The sequence below is a fragment of the Rhinopithecus roxellana genome, chromosome 9 (assembly GCF_007565055.1).
Source record: "Rhinopithecus roxellana isolate Shanxi Qingling chromosome 9, ASM756505v1, whole genome shotgun sequence".
NCBI lineage: Eukaryota > Metazoa > Chordata > Mammalia > Primates > Cercopithecidae > Rhinopithecus > Rhinopithecus roxellana.
In genome coordinates, this window is record NC_044557.1 from 106,343,755 (window position 1) to 106,359,622 (window position 15,868).

Below are 15,868 nucleotides of genomic sequence, written 5' to 3' on the forward strand. Positions count from 1 at the left end.
AACTGGTAGATAATAGTTGTACATATTTTGGGGTTTTGTGTGATATTTTCATACCTCTATACAATGTGTAATGATCAAATCAGGTAATTGGAATATCCACCACTTCAAACATTTATCTTTCCTTTGTGTTGGGAATACTACAATTCTTTTTTTTCCAGCTATTTTGAAATATACAATTACCGTTAACTATTATTTCCCTACTATTCCCTACTATAGTACTATCAAATACTAAAACTTACTCCTTCTACCTAAGCATATTATTCAACCCCTTGACCCACTTCTGCTCATTCCCCTGAATTCAGAACTCTAAAGCTCAGTTTCAGAGGATGTTGCTTTAATTTCCACTGGTACATTCTAAGCAAATGTAAATGAAATCAATAGTTTTCCAAAATGAAACCATCTGAGAGCTGTTGAGTGCATATGAAATGTGCAAACATGATGGCTAGAGATCAGATGAGGAATCTTTATGACTCAGTGCTTTATCACTCCACAGAGCCTACTTGGGCGGCTTTCATTACTGAAGAGTTTCAAGTGTTTTCCTCGTGGGCATAGAGCGTTGTTGTTGTTGTTTTTACCACAATGGACAACTGATTAAGAGGAGGAATCATTGCTACCGTGAAAAAACAATTATTCAAATTTCCCTCTAGATTGATCATCTTATCCATAAATTGCATGTGTTTAATCAAAGCTTCATAAAGCTTTATTTCTAGGGATTGAAAAACTAGTGTTGAAAAACAGCATTGATTAAATATATTACACGTATTATTTAGTGGTTAAAAAGAACTATCCACTCCTTCAAAATGTTATTTGCAGAGCAGTTTATGAAGAATAAACAGAATCTAGAAAATATAAAAGCATACCAGTTGCTTTTTCAACTATAAAATGCAAACATTTTACACAATTTTTGTCTATTTTATAAGTATCCAGCCTAGTTAAATTTCCAACTATATTTTGATATGCATGTATTGAAGCCAATATATGTATATTATAATATGCATATATCAGAATAAACATGATATAGTTATTTAAATTTTGTCTATGGACAAATATAGACTTTTAAAAACATAATTGAATTGAAGCCATTTGTTAAATAGAATTTTAAATTTATTTTTATATATTGTGAATATTAGAGAGTTTCAGAAGTGAACTTCATAATGGAATTTTTATTAATATATTTGTTCAAAGTAAAATACTGTCAACTTTAATCATTTCTTGTTCATATATTATGAAAAATGATAACATTTAAAAATTGTTAAAGTGTTTGTGAGATTATAAATTATGTGAAATGGGTTTGATAGTAAAATTTAGTGAACTCAATGTTTTGTTTTGCTTAGGTCCAAGTTTAGTCTGTGGTTTCCAGGCTCAGAATCTCACAGCAACTGTTTTTCTGTTTTGTTTTGTTTTGTTTTGTTTTGTTTTGTTTGACCCTCAGCTATCCGTTAGAGCCTCCTAAAAGCTTCTGTGGGCCACCTGTAATACAAACATTTCCTGAATGTTATGCATGGATCACACTGATCTACCTCCACAAACCTTCCAAGGACTCTCCATGAGTCAATTCCAGAAATGCGCTTTTCTGTCACATTTCCTATTTCATGTAGAAACCCATGTACTTTAAAGACCCTTGAAAATAGAATATAAGTAGATCTTACTGCTGAAATAATACAGCTATAAACATTGGAAAACTGGAACAAGCACTATAAGATTAATGGCAAACAGTATCAATTTGGTTCCCAATACTAACAAAGAGGGGTTCCATGAATGGGGGTGTATCCATGTTGCTTTTGGCATATGCAATTCAGGCCTATTGGCTTTGCCTTAAGGAAAACATTCAAACTGACCAAATGGTGACTAATTTCCTCAATCCCTCATGCCAAAAGCAGGAAGTTAATTTTATTTTTTGAAACGGAAAAAATCTGTCTTTATTTGTGCACCATTCTTAGGAAGCAAGACTAAATCCATTCTCCAGATTATAATCATGCCGATAATAACGCCACCAGCTTGACTTACCAAAATGTCCTACAAGTAGTTATTGAGCTCCACAAACAAAGAATATCATAATGTCACTGCTCCAAAAAGTTTAATTTTGATCATAGGTTTTGTTCCATATGGTGTTTTTATGTGGACCTGGTCTTTGGTAAGGTAGGCTCTCCATTATGCTGCAATTCTCTATCCTTTTCAATAAATAATACTGCAAAGCTGACATCTCAGCACCTAAATAGGGACAAGTGGGACAATCCTCTGAACCCTGATCTAAGCAGGTTACAAAGAAATTCATCAAGCTGTGGGGATTAGGGTGGGAATAAAGCATTTGGGCCTATGTGGCATATATTAATAAATAAATGAATTTGAAGGCAACTTTAGGTGCCAAGGCAACTCAAAAACAGCTGAAGAGAGGGATAAAATCCCACAGCATCTGCAGAACTAATGGAGGATCTCACAGGGCTCTGAATTACCCAAGACCAACCAAAAATCTCTCACTTTGGACTGTCCTAGAATTAACCAAAAATCTATCATTTAATTTGGCAAATGGATGACTCAGTCAAAAGCAGATTTTGTTTCAGTCTTTCCTGAGAAGACCTTGTCCTTCTGGTAATCTTTTCTTTCTTGGCCATAAAAATGTCATAATATTTACATGGGTAAAGGACATCTGTTGCTTTTGCCTGTCTTGTATCTGAAATCTCTTTCTTTGCATCCATTCCTCTACACTCTTGGTCTTTATGGTTTGGGGAGGATTGAATAACACCCCCACCTCCTGCCACCACCACCAGATACAGGGGTGGAAGGCAACTCGGTCCAAACAGGCAGTTTATTTCATGCCCTTGCACTCAATGACAGATTTAGAGGCATGTGACCCAAACCAGGCCAATATGACTCAGTTCCTGGACTTCTGTTGGAACTATTGAGAAAGAGAAGCTCTCTTTTCACCAAGACTGTTAAAGCTGGAAGCTGGGAGAATGTAATTCTGGATCTGACTCACTGAGCCTGACTGAAAATGAAGGCAGAGGAAAGCAGAATACAAGAAGGAGCAAGACTTTATCTCTAGAACATTGAACACCTAGGTCCAGATGTGCCTGAAGCCAGAGACTTTTGGACTTCTTAGTATACTAGCCAATAAATTGACCCTTTGGCTTAAATTTATCTAGATTTCTGTGAATATTAATAAACAAGCCTGAATGATACAGTGTGGCTATTCTACTTATAAAACCTTGCAAATTTCCAGTTATTGCCTCAGTTAATAGACGCAAATGAAATAATTTTACAGAAGCTGAAGCCCGGAGAAGAAAGTTGACCAGCGGTTGTGGTTACAGTGGAGACTTCATCACTGACTTAATCTCAGAATAAAAATGCACATGCTCAAGCTATGAAAAAATATGTGGAAAAAAACTGGAAAAAATTACCCATCAAACTGCAGGGATTTGACCGAGGCATTCAGAAAGAGGTCAACTGGGATAAAGCTTTACTCCAACACATGGGGAAATTGGGTCTCATTTATTCCTAGTATCTCCTTTGCCTGGGATAGAAAGACTGAGATTTCCACAGAGACAGCATATGTAGCCAATATTACAGTCAAAACACCTGAGGGTCTGAGACTCATCTGCCCGTGGAAGAATAGGCATCTTACCACAAGTCCTTTAAAGGTAGTGAATCAGGATGGTGATCACATTCCTCTGTAAGATAATGAAACTCAACCTAATTCTTCTCCGTTCTAACGTAGAAAGACTATTCCTTGCTCTGAATTGTGTGAGTTAAAATATCTAAACACATTTCCTACTGCCACCCTCACACTCACTCCTCCATCAAATATTCCTTTTCAAGTTGTCAATTAGAATCTTCTGCTGTCCAGCTGATAAATAATATTTAGTAAGACAACTGGGTGAATGAGAGGTGGGCTAATTTTTTTCATAAATCTAAGCTCTCAGCAACAAATGTTGATGAGAAGTAAACTGAACAATACTTTTGTTCATTCTTGTTCAATTAAGACCATAAAGGTTCAGCTGAAAACATTTCTGGCAGCCTGAAAATAATACTGAGGGAGTACAAGTTCACTTAACTTGAAGATAAAAAGCAAATGTGGACTCATTTGCTGGCAAGCAAAGATCTTGGCTTCAGAAAGAGCTTATTGTGGTTTTAGATGACCAGATCAGTATTATCAGACAAATCAATCATATCCTCTGATGAAACTCTCAAGGCTGCTTTGCAAATATGCTAAACTAAAAGCATTTAATTTAAAAAGCTACGAATATTACTGATGGCATTGATAAAGCCAGTTTTTATACATTGTTGTGTCAACATATATAGTTATAAATTTTTATGAAAGGCAACGAACATCCACAGGAACCCATGTCCCTTCATTTCAATTTCCTAAATCATATAAAAGGATAAATCACATAAAAGAATTGTGGGTTAGTTTGGGAGGATGATTATTATTATACTTAGCACTTTTTCTTAGGCTTAGCAAATACCTCTAAATGTCAACCCTTCTATATTAAAGTGTGACTTATAGAAATATAGGAAACATAACTCCTCCAGATTTCATAGTTGTTTCTCAAATTGCTGCCTGTGCTTTATCTACTTCTGGCATCCCATCAATCATATTTAACACAACCACAAAATCCATGCGACTTATCCTGACTTTTTCTCCCTCAATGTTTATTCCAGATTAATACCACTCCCAAATGTCAAGCCAATGTCAGGCTGGAAGGATCCTTACATCATATAGAGGGATTCAAGGAAGCAGTGGTGCCGCATGTCCATCGTGATGATATCTTGCCTGGGATTGGCAGGAATTTCTTCTAGTATGTTCCACCTATCTCAGTTCTTATTCTACAAGGGACATATTTCCAAATGCTCTCAGTGCTCTCCTAAAATATGCTTTCCACTTTATGGATTGTATCAAAAATGGGATTTACGGATTTTGAAGGTAGCTATAGTCAGGAATATGGGCTACTAAACCCAATCTTATCTGGACTAGAAATAATTAGGTCATCTTGCTTTTCGGAAATGGGGAAACCAAGATCATTTGTCTAGAAAGAATAGGCTACATTTTTAACAATTTTACTCCCACGTTTGGAAGATTTTAAAAAACCATTTGGGATTATTTAGCATCTCCTATAATTCCATAAAATAACAAGACATATCTTTTCTATTGTTTCTATAAATCTGATTAAGTATATTATTTGATTCATCTTCTGAATAGTGTCCATGCTGATATTGGGAAAAGATGATAAACCGGCTCTAGATACTCATTTTTGGGGAATCAGGCATTTGTTGTTGTTCTCAATATTTTTAATGAAGACAGTGAGACATTTTTACTGTTTCAGCTTTGGAACAAAGTCCCAAATTGTGGATGAACGTGAGAACTGTAACGCTGAAGAACTTGTTCATGATGGTATAGATACATTAAATCTCTGTAATGAGGGTTTGTTGTTCACCAGTTATCCCCAAAAGAAAAAGAAACACTAAGAAAAACATTAAATTTAAACTTGATCCCTAGAGAGTGATTACCCAAATTAGAGCACAATATAATTTTAATGTATGCTAGTCTTGGCTATCTGGCTGCTAACATTTTTGGGGTCCTTTCAGTGCACAAAGCACTGTTGCAAATGCTTCATGTGGAATATCTCAGTTTTATCTTCACAGAACTCTAAAAAATCAGCACTATGGTTATACCCATTACCAGATAAGGAAAAGGGAGGTTTGCAGAGGGTTAGTAATTCGCTTACCTAACCAGTCAGACTCTATATGCAGCATAACTGACCAGTACAAATTGCTTCCTCGACAAGAGGGCTGTTGTCTAATGCCACTTGTGTGTTGTACACAGCGGTGTGCAAAGAATCAAATACACAAATGCTTGACAAAAACATAAGTGATGGATTGTACTTACCCTGGAGGGATTCTATAACAACCCTATAGGCTGTGGCATGGCGATGTACCTGCCAGTGGGCACACAAGCTGGTCATTTCAACGTGTTTGGCTTGGAGATTTGTAACACCCAAGAACACTGGAATGAAATGGAAACATAACTGTATTACACTGCAGACAATACCACAAACATCCCTGAATCTGAAATTAACTTCTGGAACAATTTTCATTCAAAGCTGCATACTCAGAGCTGGGAAATCCATCAATTTACAATGAGTTAGTGTACAAAAGATAAATGTTTTATGACTTGAGAAAACAGATTGCAAAACATTATGCATGATGTGGTCTGTCTGCTATGTTTCTTATTTGTTTGTTGTTTGTTCGTTTTGAGACGGGGTCTTGCTCTGTAGCCCAGGCTGGAGTGCAATGGCATGATCTTAGCTTACTGTAACCTTGACCTCCTGGGCTCCAGCAATCCTCCCACCTCAGCCTTCCGAATAGTTGGGATCACAGGCATGTGCCATTACATGCAGCTAATTTTTTTTTTTTTTTTTTTTTTTGTAGAGGCAGTGTTTCGCCATGTTGCTCAGGCTGGTCTCAAACTCCTGAGCTCAAGCCATCTGCCTACCTCAGCCTCCCAAAGTGCTGGGATTACAAGTGTGAGCCACCATACCTGGCCCTGTCTGCATTTTAAATAGAAGAGGAAGTACATAGTCATAGCAAAAAGACCAGATGCAAACGATGATGAAATTTTGGGTAATTTTCAATCTTATCCCCTTTATATACTTGTGTTTTCTAAATATTACACAATAAACACATAATACTTGTATAATAAAAAAGTAAATACAGTATGTACTTATCAACCAATGAGACAGCCATGGCTTAAAAAGAGAAGAGTGAAATAGTCAAAATGGAAGTGTTCTGCAAACGGGAGCAGTTTTACAAGGACTGGTCTTCAAAACATGATTGAATAAACACTGTTGAAAATTTAAAAATAAAAGATTTTACACAGATAACACAAATTATTTTAAAAATACATAGGTTCCTATTAATCTTAGACACTGTGATATGCAAACATGGTTGTCTGGGGAGGCAATAAAATATTGTTTCTACAAGACAATAGAAAAGTAGGTAGCCAGTGTTTATCATTTGGATCCAAGCAGAAAATCAACATATTTACTTTTCCTAATGACCTCTGACTTCCATTCATATCATTTTCTATTATTTCTCTCTCTCTCTTAGCTTACTCACAAAATAAAAATACCTTGAAATTATCTTTTCAAGGTGGTAAAAATAATCTTGTTTAACTACAATTTATGCATTTACACTGTTCCTTTCTGTTACAGAAGAAAAGAAGACTTTTTTCCTAAAGCCAATTAAACAATCTCTCTTTCCCCTAACAAAAACAAATGACATGAATGTTAATTGATTTATATAACTTTTTTGTTTTGTTTTTTGAGATGGAGTCTTGCTCTTGTCACTCTGGCTGGAGTGCAGTAGCACAATCTCAGCTCACTGCAACCTCCACCTCCCGGGTACAGGCGATTCTCGTGCCTCAGCTTCCTGAGTAGCTGGGATTACAGGTGCCCACCACCACACCCGACTAAATTTTGTATTTTTAGTAGAGGCAGGGTTTCGCCATGTTGGCCAGGCTGTTCTCAAATTCCTAACCTCAGGTGATCCACCTGCCTCAGCCTCCCAAAGCGCTGGGATTACAGGCATGAGCCACTGTACCCGGCCCTAATTTACATAACTTTTATCAATGTTAATGATTTATATAACCACACAAAATATTTTTTAAATACCTTATATTAATTTGTTTGCCATTGTGGGAGGTTTTCTTTTGCTTGGGAGAAATAGAATAAATAATAAACCCACTTAATTTATATTTTAAGGACAAGAATGTAAAACAATTCAACAATCTCAGTCTTTTAAAATATGTTTGGAATGCTCAATATATTTATTAAGGGAGAGAAGAAAGAGGAAACAAAATTGAAGAGGGAGCAGAGAAAAGAGGATGGAAAAAGACAAGAAAGACTGGGGAGAAGAGAGACCAATAAAAAGTCATAGTGCTGGGCATGGTGGCTCACTCCTGTAATCCCAGCACTTTGAGAGGCCAAGTCAGGTGGATCACCTGAGGTCAGCAGTTCAAGACCAGCTTGACCAACATGGTGAAACCCTGTCTTTACTAAAAACAGAAAATTAGCCAGGCATGGTGGCGCATGCTTGTAATCCCAGCTATAGGGGGTGCTGTGGTGTAACTAAGGAAGGCTGTGAGGTTGCTACAGGAGCGAAACAGAGGAAATACTTGGAGGTTTCATTAGTAAAGCCACAACAGTGTCACATCAACAGCCAAGCACAAGATCAGAACCACAGTCAAAGGCTTCCTAGGTCTGTTGAAGATGGAGACTATTTCCTTTAAGATACATTTATTCACTAGCTAGCCAAGATATTCCATGACAGAGAATTCAGGACACCTCTTCTGTAAAAGTGCTGGCCCTACATGCAATCGGGGGCGCTGGGGTCTGGCTTAATATATGGCCCACTTTTGCCTGACAGTATTGATTAGATTAATTATTTATTAGGGATGAGGGTAAGATATAGGCCAAGTGCATAAAGCCCAATCATTACAATAATAATAGTGATTATTCATTGAATATTTGCCACATGATAAGCGCGCTACATACATTTTTTCTCTGTGATCCTCACAATTTGCCTGAACAATGGTTATTATTATCTTCATTTTAGAATTGAGAAAGCCTGGACTGAGGGAAGTTAAGCAATTTGCCCAAGGCCATGCTAACAAGTAGCAGATTTGAGGCTTATTCTTTCAATAATAACGTGACTACGATCTCAAGAGTGGGGCATGTGTTGTTGATTGCACTCAGAACTATTTTTATTAGCACATAGCCAAACCACTTGTATTTTGGTCATTTACGTGTTATCTTTAATGTGTATTTCAAAATGTGATTAAAAATCTTGAGTGATACAATGGACTTTGGGAACTAAAGGGGGAGGTTTGGAAGGCAGGTAAGGGATAAAAGAGTATGGATTGGGGACAGTATACAGTGCTCCAGTGACGGGTGCAGTAAAATCTCAGAATTCACCACTAGAGAATTTATCCATGTAACCAAAAACCCCTTGTACCCCAAGAGATATTGAAGTTTTTAAAATAAATAAAATTAAATTAAAAAAAGATGTCATTTGACTATCAAAAAAGAAAACAAAATGTATCAAAATTATTTGATTGTGGTGATCATTACACATTGTAAACATAAATCATCACACTGAAGATTGCAGATCTGTGTATCTACACCTTGAATATATACAATTTTTATTTGCCAATTATACTTCAATAAAGCTAGAAAAAAATGAAAGAATAGTGAGTATTTGAAACAACAACAATATCTTGAGGGGTTTATAACAATAGAATTACAAAACAGATGGAAAAAGAGTAGCAAAAAGGAAGAAGGTATTATACATTGTTAAAAAATTCTTAAGCCCAAAAGCAGTAATTTAAGGTAGACTGGAATAAACTAAGGATTCATATGGAAATCTCTAGGGTATCTATGAAAATTTAGAATATTTAACTAAAAAGCTAGTAGAGCAGAAATTTTTTTTAATATATTAAAAAATGAAAATACTGATTTTCTGTTTAGGGTAATTACATAGATTTTGAAAAGTATTTAGGTCAAAAACTGTAAGTCAATTCAAATAAACAAACAGATCATGCGGAGGTATAACAAACTTCAGGAATATGGAACATACATGCTGGAATTTGGAAAACACTGATTAATGCGTGGGTGTCTGGGAGTGGTGTACGTCAATGAGAAGTCCCAGATGGTGTGCAGACAACATGAAAACCCTCAAAGGAGTAGAGAAGGAAGTGCTGAGAATGGGATGGCATGTACTTTTGATGGATGGCATGTGTGCATGTGCAAGGGGGTGGAGTGACCCCTCTGAGAAAAGACAAACCTCCTCCTGCTCCAACTTTGACATTGGTCATCTCGGGCTACAGGCTGTTTGGAAAATTTCACTTAATTTGAAAAATGCCAACACAGATTTTCCAGAAGGAAATCCTATCTGCAATCATCAAGCCTATTTGAAAGCCAGGTACTGACATCCCGCCTGTCAACCAGGAATCCGAACTACCCCAAATATACAGCACACCTTTCTTTCCCTGAAATACCATCCAGAAAGGGCAACATGGAGGAAAAGAAAAATGAATGACCAAATGGAAGCAGGGGTTGAGTGACAAGTTACAGTGAAAAAAAACAGCAAAACCCCATGTGCTTGGGAGGCTGAGGAGGTTGAATCATGAGGTCAAGAGATGGAGACCATCCTGGCCAACATGGTGAAACCCCATCTCTACTAAAAATACGAAAATTAACTGGGCGTGGTGGCATGTGCCTGTAATCCCAGCTACTCGAGAGGCTGAGGCAGGAGAATTACTTGAACCCTGGAGGCGGATGTTGCAGTGAGCCGAGATCGCACCACCACACTCCAGCCTGGGCGACAGAGAGAGATTCCATATCAAAAAACAAAACAAAGCAAAACCCATGTACGGTTGAGGCCACTGGAGATGGCTCTTACATGTTTTCACCATGCCTGTCAGGGCGTCGCTGAAGCCTGAGGCCTGGGAGGCAAATATCTTCACATTGTAATCCATTCCACTGAGGAGGTTTGTGATAAGAATGGTGTTAATGTCAGCTCCCACAAATGTTTCCAGTGTTGGACCAGGAACTAAAGAAGAAAGAGGATATATTTTAGTTACAACAAAATATGGGAAAATAGAAGCACTGTTAGATCAAATTGTATTCACTTGACTGCTTTTCAGTTGCCTAGGATTACACAGCAAGCAGACAGCAGGGTTGAGGTTTCAATCTTGTCTCATCTAGCTCTAAAAACTGCTGCACTAAAGGTTATTTTTAGGGACCTAGTCCTTTCCCCAAATATAGTTTTATCCTCGTGCTTATTCAAAGAAGTTGGTCCACCTCATAGTCTACCATCTGCTATATTGTTATGTACTATGTCGTGATAGGCAATTGAGGAATTTGTCCAATGAAAGAAATAATTCTCAATTGTCCCTTCTAAGGTAACCAACTTTGTTCCCAGCAGACAAGCAAGTGGCAGTCATAGCAAATTTTATCATGGAGACCAGGCCAAACCTTGCCACATTGTGAACCAGCATCAATGTTACCACTTTAGTTTTATCTACTCCTTTTAGGATGTTTAATACCAGACAGATTATGCTCTTATTCCAACGCCCTTGATTAGCTAGCATTTTCAGGCCTTTATGTTTTCACCTCTTCTTCAATCTAGTGGGGTCTTTAATGAAGCCTTAAAAACATTTGTTGCTAAAGCCTATGCAAATTTATTTACCTCCTGCCTCTTCCCAAGCATCCTCATTCTTTAAGAGCTTTGAGTTAGTGACACGTTCTCAAAATACTCATCACTTTCCTCCAGAAGCCCCCTTCCAACAATACATTTATATGTTTCTCTATGTATGTGTTAACTCAGTAGCGATGGTCCCATGCCCCACACGTACAATGCAAATGACCATACATGTATATTTCTCCCATTTGACCTAAAACAGGATTTCTCAGCCTCAGCACTATTGGTATTTTGAACTGAAAAATTCTTTATTCTGGGGCAGAGGAGTACTGTCAATGGTAGCATGTTTAGCAGTACCCATTAGATTCCAGGAGCAAGTCCTCCCTCATCAGTTGTAACAATAAAAAATGTCTCTGTTGGGGGGCAAATGACATCAACTGAGAACCACTGGCCTAAAATAAAGCTTTTCGTGCTTAGAAAGCCTGATCAATATTTGTAAAATGATCCAAAGAACAAATTAAGCAAGGCTGTCTTACAAATTAACATATGCTTCAGGCCTAAAGCAAAGAGACAAAAACACTGGTGATGCATCCCAAAGAATGAGCCTGGAGCAGGCTCGTGCATCGTTCTAGTCTTACTATTTTATTTTCCTGGTTATAAGGATGCTTGTCTGGAGAAACTGGAGGTGGGAGTATTTGAGTCTTATGGGCCTGAAGACAACAGCACGTGGATAATGGGACACAATAGAAAAGGCTGAAAATTGATATGGGGCGAGAACCACATCTCAGATGAAAAATTGAGACTAACAGAGTTTTTGAAGGCAGAAGGGGCTTACATTTTATTTTTATTTTTTGAGACAGGGTCTTGCTCTGTTGCCCAGGCTGGAGTGGTGTGATCACAGCTCACTATAGCCTTGACTTATCGGGCTCAGGCAATTTTCCCACCTCAACCTCCGAGGTAGCTGGGACTATGGGTGCATGCCACCACACTTGGCTAATTTTTGTATTTTTTGTAGAGACGGGGTCACACTATGTTGCCCAGGCTGGTCTCAAACTCCTGGACTCAAGCAATCCACCCTCCTCAGCCTCCCAAAGGGCTGAGAATATAGGCATGAGCCACCACACCCAGACAGCAGAAAATGTTTTAATGACCCTAAGAATGTTTTTTAAATTTTCCTGCCAAATTAAGAAAAATGATTGGAGGTGTCCTTTCTGCTGAATAACTAGAGCACTGCAAGCCCAGGTCTAGAAAACTGAGAAGACCCTAATAACATCAATTCTAGTCTCCTGTTTAAACTTCGTGAGATTGCTAAGAATGGGGAGATGGCACTGTAAGAGGTGCTGGTGCACACGGTCTCCTCTTCACAGGCGTACAGACCAAGGGTGCGATTACTTTCTACTTGGATCATTTTCATGCCTTCAAGATATAACGATGTGGGAGGTAGAGGTGAGAGGGATCCTCTTATGGAGGTGGCTAAGCGACTGGTGGAAAAGCATTTTACTACTGTGATGAGTTTTTTCCCCCCCAATATCATTTCTAAACTGGGGAGACTAAGAAGTTGGTAAATGAAATTTTTCCAACTAATCCAAGAAGTAAGAGGTAGAGGAGAACTTTGAAATCCGAAATTCCAAATGTTTAGAACTTATATCTTCATTGAGCATAAAAGCTTCCTATAAAGTCAAGGTCTCCTTAGATTGATTCCTGGTCTAGGGTATGATTAGGTCAAGTATATACCCAATATATATTCTTCTAATTGATGTGCCCAGTAGTTTGCTATGTCACGTCATAGCTTCATCATCCTGATAATATCTACCTTATCACTAACCATACTAAAACACTTTATTTTTCCAAAACAAGTAAGAGTTTCTCCCTACTTCTTTAAAAAATACAACCAAACATCAAGTGTTATAAGAAAACAATTTATCTTAAAAGACATTTTAAGTGACTACTCATGGTATCAATATGATTTCCAAAGCCTTACTTACCACTGACAGGTTTGTAGACAATTCTATAGCCTTTCACCGGGGAAGATGGGGGATCCCACGTAATGCGCAACCGGTTATACCATTCCTCGGACACCCGCAAGTTCTGGGGCCCTGAGGATGGCACTGAGCAGAAAAGAAAAGGAAAAACAGGGATACACTGTAATTTCCTTCTGTATGTCCCACACTGTTGCCACCAAAATATAAGACATCTTCCCATAAAATTAAAAATATTTAAAAGTGAAAGTACACTGAAACACACAATGAGAAGCCTTTGAGAGTCTGTGGTTGTTTTTTTTTGTTTGTTTGTTTGTTTTTGTTTGTTTTTTCTTTGAGACAGAGTCTCACTCCTTCACCCAGGGGATCGTGCAGTGGCACGATCCCCGCTCACTGCAACCTCCACCTCCTGGATTCAAGCAATTATCTTGCCTTAGCCTCCCAAGTAGCTGGGACTATAGGCACGTGCCACCACATCTGGCTAATTTTTTGTATTTTTAGTAGAGACGGGGTTTCATCGTGTTAGCCAAGATGGTCTTGATCTCCTGACCTCATGATCCGCCTGCTTTGGCCTCCCAAAGTGCTGGGATTACAGGCGTGAGCCACCACACCTGGCCTTCAATATTAAATATATGGGAAATAACTGCTCTTAGGACAAAACACTTTTATCTGAAATGCAGAAGTCTTTCATTGTTATTTTCATTCCCTTTTCATCAGTTAATTTTAGGTATAATTGAATTCAATCGTGTTTATTAGAAATGTCTGTCTCCACGCCACTCTGTTCCACTAAGTATATGTGAACAGCAATATTGGGGGCATGTTCATAGAATGTTAATGGTGATTATTCTTAGAGGTAAGTTTCTGATTTTTTTTGCTTTCATCTTCATATTTCCTATATTGTTTGAAGTTTTATATTATTACTTATCCATTTTTTATCAAAACATTACAGTCATTTATATGGAGCATTATTATAAATTTGTATGCATTTTGTCATTATCATTTTGTTGTTGATAAAACTTAGTTGTGTTGGCCACTGCTTAATCATGCTTAGATCATCCACTAATACTTCAAAATAATTTCACTATATACAGATTGTTAAGATGTAATGGCATTTCTGTAATAAGATTTAGGCCCTATTTTCATACTAATAATCTTTAAATAGTTTTTATTTAAAGATAAATAAATAATAGCAAGTATTTACTTTGCTAGGTAAAATACTACTTGATGTTTTCTTTAATTGTTGCTTAAGTCTGTGGTTTTGGTTTTCAAACATTTATTTAGCAGCAACATACCAACATCTGCTAGAAGTTCCAGTGCATAGACCAAATCAAGATGCCAATATACTGGTAAAGGTGGAGTGAAAAGTTTGAAATCTCCCTATAGCTCTACTCTTCTGTTTTCCTTCTTTCCTTCCTCTTGTCGCCTGAGGAAACAACTATAGCAGCTCTGAGGACTCACAATACTCTGGGTGATGTTTAGCAAAATGTGCAGGCTTGGTGGGAGTCTGGGTGGAGGCACACGGCATAAGCATGGGAGGAGGGAGTGATGCCAGCACTGTTAAATGAGGAGATGATATCTATTTGCCTAGCTGAGTAGAATCAGGACTCTGGGCTTCACAATTTTAATGATTTTCACAAACTTATTTGAAAACTCCACACTTCAGTGCCCAGGTACAGAATTCAGCCCTTGACACCATTTTGAACCTAACCACATGTCACCATTTGGTAATTATGATGGATAAAGATGGTCACAGAGTTTTTGACCCTCCTTCCATTGACAGGTGGGGCTATGACTGTTTCTTTGAATCTGGGTGGGTTCTATGACTACCTTGACCAATAAATAGACTGCAGCAGAAGATACACTAGCAGTTTCCATTTTATGCCTCTTGGAACTCTTACTGTTACAGTCCTGAGTTGACATGTAAGAAATATGACTGCTTTGCTGGAAAGACCACATGGAGAAGCTCTGAGACTAATGGAGAGAGAGAGGGACTCAGCTGGGTCCAGGCTGCTTGCCACCCCCACCAAGATGCCAGACATGTGGGTAAAGTTGTCCTGTACTCTCCACACCAGCCCAACCCTCAAACGAATACCACCAGGTGACATGGATCAATCCCATGTGGAGCAGAATTTCCCAGCAAGTCCTGCCCAATTTCCTGACCCACACAATTGTGAGATGTGATAAAAAAAAAAAATGGTCACTGTTTTAAGCCATTAAGTTCTAGAGCAGTCTTTATGCAAGAATAGACAATCAGATCAATAATGAAGACAACTAAGACTCTGTAATGCTTTAATCAAGGGTGTTCATGCATCTTTCTCATTTGAGGACCATGGTCAATCCTTCTTAAACAAGCATTGCATGACGCCTCCTCTGTGCCATCCAGCGCCATAGGAGCTTGGCATGCAGAAGTGAACAGTATTGATGAGGCCCCAGGCTCTCATGGTGCTTGCCTTCCAGGGGTGGGAGACAGACAGTGAGCAGATACATGAATAAATAAGAAAACACCAGAGAGTAATTAGTGCCATGATATGACCAAAAGCAACAAACAAAAAATGATAATATCATAGACAGTGGGGGCTACTTTGCATGGGGTGGCCAGAAAAAGCTGAGGAGGTGACGTTGAGCTTAGACCAGGATGAACAGAAAAATTCTGACATGCAAACATCTGGGAAAGCATATTCCATGTAGAAGGA

At 38.1% G+C, this 15,868-nt stretch overlaps 1 protein-coding gene across 3 annotated transcripts in view; it reads right to left on the reverse strand.

The window, feature by feature from the left end:
- COL14A1 (collagen type XIV alpha 1 chain) overlaps nt 1–15,868 on the reverse strand; it is a 256,610-nt gene that overhangs the window by 124,235 nt on the left and 116,507 nt on the right. For all 3 annotated transcript variants that reach the window (XM_030938097.1, XM_010381456.2, XM_030938098.1), the window contains exons 21-23: nt 13,182–13,304; nt 10,456–10,605; nt 5,885–6,001 (exon numbers count right to left, since the gene is read on the reverse strand). In XM_030938097.1, coding sequence (XP_030793957.1) covers nt 5,885–6,001; nt 10,456–10,605; nt 13,182–13,304 — 390 coding nt within the window. The remainder of the gene's footprint in view (nt 1–5,884; nt 6,002–10,455; nt 10,606–13,181; nt 13,305–15,868) is intronic.